Here is a 12035-nt window from a genome sequence, read left to right on the forward strand (position 1 = left end):
TCATGTTCACTTCCACCTTATTGTAGTAGGATTCCATTTTCAGTTTCATGTTTTCCTTATCCTAGAAATTCACTCTCACAACCTCTTTTACAGAAACAGATATACATCACTCAATAAAATATAATCAGTAAATTTTTAATATTTATTGGGAAAAAAATCCCAATTAATATAATTTTTTTAAATTTGTTGCGCTTAGATTTACAGATATTTCGCCATATGTCCAATAGTGGTTGAATATTTGTCCTATCTCTAGTTGATTTTGATAGCCCGAATGGCATGGTGGTAAGATGCTCATCTATCAACGTGAAGGTTGCTGTCATGGTCCCAGGGAAGAAGAATATAGGTAAGATATTTTCCTAACAAGCTTGAGGCGACCACTGATAGATGGTATCTTCATTTCCAACCCAACTCATTAATGGCAGTAAATTGCAATATAATGATATGGCCAGAGTTGACGTTTGGTGAAGTAGCTGTTTTTGACAAAGAATCTCGTTTGTTTTTTTTTTTTTTTTTGCCTGTTGGAAACACAGTTGTGCAGAGTCTTAGAGAGGTTAAATAGATACTCAAATTGTGTTTGCTAATTTAATCTTTTTTTTACCCCGCCAAATGAAACATTTTATCATGGTTTAGTTCAGTAATTCCTGATCAGAAAAACACACCCTTCACAAGATAAAAATTAATGGAACTGTATAAATTTGACATTTCATTTCTTTTGTGATAGATTAACTATATTATTTTGTTTCCTACAAAATTACTTATTTTCATAAATTTAATGACCATTTTCACAAAACTAAGGAAAATTTTCACAAAAACAAGACCCTGCAAGACAATAAAGTCTAGACAGTCCCCTGATATAGATCAACAGTGATCCAAACGCTAACCACTTTTATCAGATCTGATTTTCGAGTGCTTGGCAGTAAACAAAAATCTATCACTTTTGGCTTTGCAGATGTTCTGTGCAGGCATCAAAATGTTTGACTGAATCAGTGGGAAGAACAATACTAGTCTTAAATTCTCAATTCAAGATAATCAAGTTTTACAAGTTTTCTTTTCTGTACTGATTCAAATTTAAAACATGCTTGGAACCAATAAAGGGAGGTTGGTATAGTACTGCTGTTACACTCAATGTTTGAATCTATATTTATCGAACCGATTCATAAAAGAAGTAGATTTTTTTTGGGCTTGTATTGTTCTCTTCACGATTCACTTTAACAATCAGTTTTTTCTTCAGCATAAAAAAAACCCTATGAGATGGTTCTCTTTGATGGTTGTACATCTAGGAAAATGTTCTCTCACTCACTTTTCTGTTCCAAGGTGATGACCTAAATATCGAAAATTTCATTTTTAATGAAGTATCTGCAAGTTAGAAACTTTTATTAGTTCTCCTTCAAATACAACATGCGCATGTAGGCTTGTCAGGGTCACACACATTTAAACAGGTATCTGTTACTGTAGACATTTTGACAGGATAATTTTTTAAAAATGTACAATAGTCTAATAAAATCTAGCGATCAAAGCTCATTCAAGAGGTTTCCTCATGTATGTTGATGTTTGGTCGGAACGAAATCTTGATTCAGCAGCTGGAAAATATGTTACTGCCAAAGTGCAGCCAATTCGCAACAGCCACTTTGTGAATTAGCCAAGAGTTTTGACCAAAGTCCAAATTGCAGAAATGATTCAGACTGGCCGGCCAGTTTGCAAAGCGGCCAGAAACCCCTCGTCAAAGCTTGATGTGCTGATGGAAGACAGCCCGGTAGGAACCAAATCCTTTTTTTTTTTAATTGGCAACATGATACAGATCTATATATAGCAACTGTGTTGTATTAGCTCCATGTGACTAAAAAATTTGAGGGAAAAACTATAAAAATAATTTTATAAACATAGTTTTTCTGCCAAATTTTGGAAGAAAAAAATTTATTGCATCGTGACTGCAGTATGATGGGTTGACATAACTAATGTGTACATAATTATCACGAAAAAATATGGCAACTTGACGGAGATCCTGAATCATGTCTTTTGTTACCAATTTGGCCAGGAATCACTAGCCACTTTGCAAACTGGCCAGCCAATATCCGAAATTTAAACATCGGCTGGCCAGGTCAATATTTAATTAAATTGGTCAATTCGGGAAGTGGCCTGCCCCATCACTAATTGGCCAATTTTGGGCTTTGCCAGTAACATACATATTACGGTAATAAATCTGTTTTTTGTTATGTGCAATGATCACCTATCATCTAGGTAAGTTTTATAAATTTACCACATTTGCTGGCGATTATGCATAATACCCAAGTGTTAGTAAGTTTGATAAATGCTTAAAACATGCATCACAGAAAATTATCAATTTTACCAGTGATTAAACAGTGTGTCCCACAATCGACTGATGGTTTTTAATATCTGACAGATATTAAAGTCATTCTCTTGCTGAATGAATATAAATCTGCAAAGTCAAGGATTTCAGATACGTCATTCATGTTGTAAGGCATTGCATAGTTGATAAAATAAAAAAAGTAAATTTTTATACGAACACCCATGCCCAAAAACTCAATTAGAAAGTTAACGTTGTTGCCCTGTATCTCCTGATGCCAATAAAGAAAAATTGTGTTTCTAAGTGCACTATTCGCAGAGATCTTTGAATTCAAAAACGGGGGAGGTTGGGAAAGCAGCAGCAAAAACTGATGGACGATGCTTTTTTCACAATTTTCCTCCGGTTTTTGAATTCAGACATCTCTGCAAATACTTAGAAATGTGCATCTCCCCCCCCCCTCCCCCCATCAGGAGATACTGGACAATAGCTTTCTAATAGTTTTGGGCACAGGGTCCATATAAAAATTTTAATAACTATACGACCTTTTGCACCATGAATGACGTATCTGAAATTCTTATCTTTGGACATTTATATTCTGCAAGAATGACTTCAATATCTGTTGCAGTGTTCTTGCTATCCAATTTCGAAAACTGTCAGTCGGTTGTGGGGAACCATGATAAACATTTGAAATTTATTTCTTTTATCTTTTATTGGTGATTGTGCACAATTCCCAAATGAGTCTCAGGGCCGTCATTTCAATTTTTTCCGGGGGGGGGGGGAGACAAAGCACATGTACTGAATGTATGTATATATATATATATATATACCATTTTTAGTGTATTTTCGAAAGTCAGATGGGGGGCATTGCCCTCCTATCCATCAGACCCCTAAGTGACGAGCCTGAAATGAGTCTAGAGCAGAAGTTTCCAACATAGAGTTTCTTGTGGAAGCCTTGATGATAATACGGAACTCAAAAACGTTTTTGAATATTTATACCAAAAAAAAAAGAGCCCCTATGCTGCCATCTCAACAGCCTCACAGCCCCCAAGGAAGAATAAAAGAGGGTGTAGTCACCACCTTCTCTTAATCAGGACCATTGTACAGATGGAAGCCTACACAGGATCGACCTTTGGAAAGGGCACTTAAGACTTGGGAGGTACAAAAACTGCCTTCCTGAGAAACTTCTTGACCATGAAAAAATGACTTCTTACTTTTGTTCATAATTGACAAACAGGTGAAAATAAAATTTTGACTGATGTGCCGAATGCAGAAAAACTATAGTATGGTATTAGTAAATATTTTCTAAGCAATAAAATATAAATTGAATTATCAAGTTTGCTGCAAAATTTTAACAGTTGATGTTTATGTGTAGTAAATTAACGTTAGTAACACTCACAAATTGATTTTGGTTCCTATGCTCGAGTATTATTAACGTTAATTTACTACACACAAACATCAAATTAATATTTAATTAATGTTAAAATTTTGCAGCAAACTTGATAATTTATATTTTATTTTTTTCAATTTAAATTTTTCTGCCCATTCCAGCCTAGTTTTCTTGACTACTCATTCCTCTAAATTAGCTGCCCTAGACTACGGCCTGCTTAGTCTCCCCCCTCCCCCTTCAGAAATTTTTCGCCCAACGCAATCTAACCCATAGGATCCTATGTTATACCCATAGCTTCCACTGCCCCCTAGAACTTTCCATCGCCCCCAAGGGGGCATTAATGCCCACATTGGGAATCACTGGTGTATAGAGCATAGTTTTCCGAACTTTTTATTTCTTCGCCGCTTCATCAGAAAATGTTTCCTCTCATCGTTCCCCAACTCAAATGAACCCATAGGATCCATGTTAAATCTGTAGCTTCTATCGCCTCCATGGACCATTCCATTGCCCACCAGGGGGGGTGATATTACTTACTTTGGGAAACAATGGGTCTAGAGAGTTTGATATAATCTCACCCCGATATCACAAACTCCCATTTAATGATTTAGCGATTAAAATTATTATCATGATTAAAAATTTGTTAAATAATAGTCTGTTATATCGAGGTTTGATTTTAGAACTTTTCAAATGAGAGTTAATTATTGGAGCATTTCAATGATCGGCAGAAAAATTTGTTAAATGAGAGTTCATTTTTTTCCAGTTTTGACTCTGGCTTACGAGTATGGTCATCTAAATAATAAATTTTATTACAGCAATGAGCCCAATTTATCACATTTACCAATATTAAATAGCGATTTTGCACATAACACCTAGGAAATATGAATTTAGTACGATTTATCATGTTTATACCAACAACGCTTATGTGTAATGCATAATCGCTGTAGAAGTGATAATTCTTTTAGTATTTATCAAATTAATCAACGATGCTTTTGGGTATTACATAGGTGCTAATGCTTCCAATTTATCCGGAAGCCTTCAGATTTTGCAGCATTCAGGGCTCCCACTAAAAAAAATTAGGAAAAAGTACGGCAGGCAGGGGGTAACTTTCCCCCCCCCCTCCCTATTATTATTTTTTTCATAGCACTATTTCAGTATCCTATAAGATTGACTGGAGTCAAAGCAAAATGACTTGGTAACAAAAACAATTTTTGGCCAAAACAATGTAATTAATCTCTCCTAATAATTCTTTTCTCTCTCTCCTCATAATATCAGGGGTGGGAACTCTGCGCCAAAACTAATATCTTGCGCCATCCTGCTCCAATAGCGTATTTTCGCATTTTTCTGCGCCAAATAGCGAATTTTGCTTCAGTATGCCCGGAATTTCGGAAAGGACGCCAAAAAAAATTTTGTTCCTGCTAGCCACGAAACGTTTCTTTACAAGAGAGAAGAGCGTGTTTTATTCCACTATACTTAAACTATCGGCCCCTGATCGGGCTTTCCATCGCGAAACCCCGATATTGTCCGTGATCGTGGAACTGAAGATGGTTTGCAATGCCTTTCAGCTTTAAAGTGCAAATTCGAGTGTTTCCGTTTTAAAAAAAAAGTCGTCACTGGAAGCAGCAGAAATTACTGTAGTCGATTGTCGTTGTGTTAAATCCCGATGTTTCGTGAAAAAAATTTTCATTCCGGGAGTAAAAAGCGCATGTCCGCCGAATTACGAATGTTAGTTTAGAAACTTTGCCAAATAACGAGCGTTAAATCGTCAATTTCGCCAAATAGCGAGTGTCAGATCGCCAATCTCGCCAGATAATGAGTGCTGAAATTCTCTCCCATTTTGCAACAATTTCTTTCCAAGTATAAAAAAATTAAAAACTTATAAAAATGTTTTAGCTCATTTGAAGTGCTGCTGTTCAAGGCAGCAGCAAATAGTGCCCTCAGTAAGCAAAAATCATCTTAAATAGACGGTGCAAAAAATTTTATGACAGCCGCTCTTTCAAACAAGGTGTCAAAAGCCTAAAACACAAAAAACAAAAATCAAGCTGACGAAAAGATGTTTGATAACAAAAGATAGTGCAGTTTTATTTTGAAAAGGGTTGAGGGTTAACGAAAATATTCTTGTTAATTTCACTGTTCCAATTTATAAATATTGGAACCCATATTTGCTCCGAATCCCATATTTTGCTGCTCCAAAACTGCTCCCAATCCTGAATTTGCTGCTCTAAATCCTGAATTTTGCTGCTCCGAAATGGACTTGGTCACTTCCCACCCCTGTAATATAATTTTTTTTTTTTTTTGTCTTCCAAAGTGCAGAGTCTGTCAAATCTCTCGACAGTGAACAGCAAATTATGACATGTTTTTTAAGAATGACGATCCTTCAAAACCGCTTCCAAAATCACATTGCCCAATGTAAATAAGTCAAGATGAACCATATGGTTTTACTGCACTGTCCATCCTTTTTTTTTTTTAAAGGATTTGTTAACATTTCACTGTTGGATAGCATCATTTTTGACAAATGAAGCACTTTCATTTCTATCTCTTTGCTCAACATTGTATATATTGTTTATGCCTCTGCATCCCTGAAAATACAGAAGACAATTGGATGCTATTGGGTAGCTCCAGAATCACAAAACGCCTATGTATCCAACTGCTTTGTTGTTTCATCTATACATAAAATGCGCACCAATGATTTTGAATGATGAATATTAGTTACTGTCCAAGACCATGAAGTAGTAAATAAAATACTATTTTTTCTGTCCAGATTTTTTTAATGGCTACTCTATTTGTTGAACCCTCACACTAAGCAAACAAAAAATTAATTTACCGCCCTCTTCCCAAATAACTTTATTTATTATACAATTTCTGCCTTAGCAGAATCATTAATTGTAATCTACTACGTTATTATTATTTTGCAATGCATTGATGATTGCCTCCTCAATCAAAATTAATTGCACAAATTTTGTTGAAAGGATTTGGTAAAAAAGACAAAAAGTATGACATTTTACCAAACGTAAGACAAGCAGGAGCCCTGAGCATTATTGAAATCTGATTTTTCCAATTTTTTGTATCTTTGTAAGGAAATACCTCAAATAGTGTTTTGCAAAAATGAAAAATCCCTCAGTTCACTGACCATGTTTCTTTGAGGGAAATTGGGATTTCAAATACAGGAAATTACCAATTGTTGTCAAACATGATGCTGAAAGTAAAAAAAAAAATTGCCAATTATTCCTAAAATCGTAAAAAAAATTCTAATTGCAGTTGAAGCTCTACTGCAAGTCAGTAAACAGTGGATTAAAATGAATTCTACGAAAATAACCATAAAAAAATACAGTAAAACCTCCCAACAATGGTTACTAACGGGAACATGAAAATGAGGCCATTATTGGGAGAGGGTAGTTTTATTTCTGAAAAATAAAACTAAAATTTGTAATCTGTATATATAGCACATGACAATCCATTCTGTAACTGATTATTTTAAAATATATGAATATATTTTGATAATACAAATTTCATAATGTATTATAATAATTGATTAATCAATCTACAGCACTATTATGACATCCTAAAATTCAGACTTACAGTGCTCAGGTAGAGCACAACAAGCGAGAAAAACTGATATGGACCAAGGCGATGTACCAGCAACCCCAAATAGTTCTTTGTTCACACTAGACCTTCAACTAGACCTTTTTTCCAGGGCGCTCCTAAGTCCAATCCGATAGCTGAAGACATAGGCGCTGACATACATTTTTATTTAAAAAAAGAAAAAATATTGGCAAATACCTCTAAAAAAAATTAATACCCTAGTAATGGGATATGTAAATTATCCGATTACTAGGAACCCTTTTGTTTATTCGACACTCTCTTCTCCAATGGATGGCAGTCTAAAAAAATGGTGCTCACAAATAGGAATTACGTACCCATCTAGCATTCCTATTTGTGAGCACCATTTTTTTAGACTGCCATCCATTGGAGAAGAGAGTGTCGAATAAACAAAAGGGTTTCTAGTAATCGGATAATTTACATATCCCTCTAGTGATTAGAGTGCTGATAATAGGTCTTCTGTTCATGTTTTTGGTTGTTTTCATCTCCACTATTTTCAATATACCCATCTAGCATTTGTACCCAGGGGGAAAGAAAGCATACATTTTTTTTCTCCATAAAGTTTGGGGAGCAGGAAAACTCCCTTAAAAAAATTTTCTCATCCAATATGCGTATGTTTTTCCCGACTCCATGTCCAAAGTGGCAGTTGTTCGGAAGTTTCTTGTAATGTTAAGTCTATGGGATGTGTTCTGTTCCAAAAAATGTGGCCGTTGTTCTGAGATACTGTTACAGGAGGTAGCCGGTAGAGGAGGTTTTACTGTATATGAAATAAAAAAATATTCATATTTATAGCCTCAGTTCTCATAACATAATTTATTAGTTGGAAAGATAATTTTAATTTTTGATTTCAGTGAAGAACAAAAATTCAAGTAGGCTTTGTTGGGAAAACGAAGAAAAATCTTAGTCCTATAGGACTAAGTTGTTTCTGTCCACTCTGGAGGGACACCAAATCTGAGATGAAACGGCAAAAAAACATTTTCTGTTGGGGTAAGTTGTGACAGAGGGGCACTGCCCCCCCCCCACCCACAAGGCTGGGGCTGGCAGGGGCCTGGGAGAGACTATACTTATTTGTCTTTTTCACACTATAAATTAACTGTAGAAGTATCTGGCTTGGGCGTATGCGAAAGATTCCAGCCTAGTGGCTCTGAGACAGGATGTGGGGTGAGATAGGCAGGAAATACAAAAAATAAGTGCAGCACAGTTGGAGATTGTCTCACGCCACCTGTTAGATTACATTCTTCTTTCTGATATCATGGTCCCAGGCCCTGTCTATTAAGTCGAGCTTTCCTCAACGTCTGTGTTGTCAAAAGTGTGATGTCATGTGAATTTTTTTTAAATTTTAGTCTAGCTAAAATATTTTATTATAGTGTAATAAAAGCATATTTTAGTCTACGCTGCTGCCCAAGTGCACCGCACCCCTTGCACCCTCGCTTAAGTTGCCCCTGTCAATTGGTTATTGTTATCAGAAACTATATATATGTACAAGTCCTGATGTTATCACATCAAGCAGAGTGCACTGTATTGTTACATAAAAATGGCATAACTACCAGGGAGGCCTAATAGTAGTTTCATGTACTGTAATTGCTGGCTTATTAGACACAATCAAATAATTGGTACAATAATCAAATCTTATTAATACGATAATCAAATACTCAATATCACCTGAGTTAACAAATAAAACATTTTTATTATATACACATTAAATTACAATGAAATATATTTGATGCTTATGCTTTTTATAACTGTTCCTACACATTCGACTTTCACTAGAGATAAAAGATATTCGAAAGGAAAAAAAAATCACTTTTTCTCACCACCTCAGATTTATGTAACGCGAATCGGTCAACTATTTCATTTTGACTCAAAATTACTATTTTACATATGGCCTTTAAGTAATATTAATTTATCATCACTCTCGAAAGTATATATATACAGATTTGGAATATCTAAATTTATATATTTATAAATGATTATTTGTTTCTGTTGTAACTACAAATTTGCAGTTCCACCACAGGCACTGATTATAATTAAATATGGAGGCATAATATAATTGACCGCTTCTTCATCTGTATTACTAATGCTTATTCCTATGCCACCTAAATTGTAAGTCCCGGGGTTACTGAACGATGCACACAGCCTTATCCTAGCTGTCTCACTGGGTTTTAACTGAATTTTCCGTTTACTTCCGTTGACCCAAGTGAATAGTTGCTGTTCTTGAACTTGACTTTCTTCTGAGGTATACGATGCTGGTTGGCTGAAAAAACAAAAAAAGGATTGTATTTGTGTGTCAATCAGGTTATTTTATTACAAAACTACATCTGAGTGAGCGCAATTCAAATAACCACTCCCTTTTAAGGAGAAAGTTTTTGTTTTTTTTTAAGTTAAAATTTTTTATAACTCCAATAGCATGTAGTGGTACAAATCTGCTGCAGTTGAAAAAATGGGCCCCTCCATCCTTAATAAGCGCTATTTAATTTTATATATTTCATATAATTGTAATATTTCACCTATTGTCACAAGTGAATATCTATAGAATTTAGTATTGGCCCCAAACCATCAGATGTGATGCTCCATCATAGCCCACCTCATTGTTTACACAAACCACCATGCCATTGTGGACACTAATGCAAGGGTTCTTAACCAGATATGATCAAAAATCAACACGATCAGCTTCACTACCCATGGGAGTGTATTTCATTTGGGCTATATTTCCAAATTACTGAAACCAGTGATGCAATAAGCCCATTTATGACAGGACCATCAGAGAATTTGTAAGACTCATCTAGGGAATTTGAATATAAGTCATACAGGATTGGGAGTTGAGGTAATTTGTATAATTTATAAATTGTACCATAATGACTATAATTATAAAGATTCATCTCATGTATTTGTCATGTTCAATTTTATCCCATGAAATACATTTCAGCAGATTTGCTGCAGCACTGTATTTTTCCACAGAGGAATATGGACGAGATGCATGTCTGGTTTAGTAGTAGTAGCACTATTTCTCAACAAGGGTTATTTATAAGCTTATTTGCTGGTTTTGCCAATAATTGGTAACATGGTTGTGAGAATCTGCATGTCAGATAATTATGTATGTTCCCACTTTCCTGTATTTTTAATGATCAAATATTGTTCACAATCACAGTACAATTAAACCTTCATACACAGTATTTGAGTGCAGGTGATCACATTTTTCGTCCAAAAAAATCTTAAAAATGTCAACCTTTCTTGTAATGACGACAAAATTTTGTGAAACCTTCTATGCCTTTATAACTGAGTTTGGCTGTACATGTTCCACTTGCTATCATAATGTCTGTCAGATACAATTACGATGTAAAAAATATCATTCTGCCAGAAATATAATAAAAATTGAATGAAATGAATTGCTTGGAATCAGAATATTTTGACTTTTTTCCCCTCCTCAGACCTCTTAAAGTAGTCAGAAATACCAGTTCCAATCTCCTAAAGGATTTTTTTTTTTTATCATTAGAAGAACAAGACGTTTTTTATGCTTACTTGATATGGCAAGTGGAATTATCTACAGTGACTTGTAAAACGGCATCGCAAGTGCTCTGAGCAATGAAATCAACAGGAACAGTCTTCAATCTGCATAGATAACAAGAGGAAAAATTATATTTTCTTAAGTGAATTATCACAGATATATAATTTAATCACAAAAAGAAATTATGTATAAATTTATAAGTAGAGTGATACCTAGGCTAAAAAAAACATAATTCATTCTGGAATCACATTTGTTAACCAAAACATAATTTCCTATGGGTTTCAATGGAGAATTATGCAAGATTTACAGAAAACGATGTGTGAAGATACAAATTTTTATCATATATATGATATGTCAGTTGAATGTCCATTCAATTCTAATTAGTGTAGATCAAGGGTGCACAACCTTTAGGAGTGTGCTGGCCGCTTCATTGGTTTAAAAACGTGAAGTGATCTGCGGCTGATCACTTAAGTGATCTGTAAATGTGTGTCATGACCCATGGGTCATTTAAGTAATTCATAAATGTGTCGTGGGTCATTCAAATAATCTGTAAATGTGACCCAGGCTGTTTGAGTGATCTGGAACTGTGCCACGAGACACTTGAGCAATCTGTAAATGTGCTGCAGGCCTCTTGAGTGATCTTGAACTGTGTAGTGGGCTACTTGAGTGATTTGTAAATAATCCAAATGTCACAAGTGATCTAGAAATGTGCCAGAGGGGTCACTTTGGTGATTGGTAAATATGTTACAGGTTCTCAAGTATCTGGGAAAATGTGCTGCTTAGTTCATTTTTCTAAAATTTAAGTTTGAGGAGGTCGCAGACCACATCAGATCCCTCCAAGGGCTACATTTGGCTTGCAAGCCATGGGTTGAGCATGCATGGTGTAGATAATACTAGACCTTACACATTGATGGATGTTCAATCCTTGAAAATTTCTATGTACCAATGTAGGCTAGTCCCCTCAGTTATCAGACACTTTATCTGATAACTGAGGTTCTACTGTGCATTATTTACAACTAGCTATAATACCCGGTACTGCCAGGGTTTTCTTCAATTACTGGGAGGATTGAAAAGTGACATGGCAAACTATTATACATATATTACTTTACCAGAACACACCAACTCTGGTTATATATCGCCATAAAGCAATTTCCAACCAGTGGAGTTGGATGGGAAATGAAGGAGTCATCTATCAGTGATCGCTCCGGGCTCAGTAGGCAAAGAACTTGTTTCTGAGATGT

At 35.2% G+C, this 12035-nt stretch overlaps 1 protein-coding gene across 1 annotated transcript in view; it reads right to left on the reverse strand.

Annotated features, from left to right (window-relative positions):
* Nucleotides 1-8953: 8953 nt before the first annotated feature.
* Nucleotides 8954-12035, reverse strand: part of l(3)76BDm (trafficking protein particle complex subunit 8 homolog l(3)76BDm) — a 54492-nt gene continuing 51410 nt past the window's right edge. Inside the window, exons 27-28 of the mRNA XM_089245606.1 lie at nucleotides 10809-10898; nucleotides 8954-9543 (exon numbers count right to left, since the gene is read on the reverse strand). Coding sequence (XP_089101732.1) covers nucleotides 9279-9543; nucleotides 10809-10898 — 355 coding nt within the window. The 3' untranslated portion in view covers nucleotides 8954-9278. The remainder of the gene's footprint in view (nucleotides 9544-10808; nucleotides 10899-12035) is intronic.

The sequence above is a fragment of the Pholcus phalangioides genome, unplaced genomic scaffold, assembly GCF_987345545.1.
Source record: "Pholcus phalangioides strain wild (caught in Gottingen) unplaced genomic scaffold, Ppha-v1.0 ptg000016l_1, whole genome shotgun sequence".
Classification (NCBI taxonomy): domain Eukaryota; kingdom Metazoa; phylum Arthropoda; class Arachnida; order Araneae; family Pholcidae; genus Pholcus; species Pholcus phalangioides.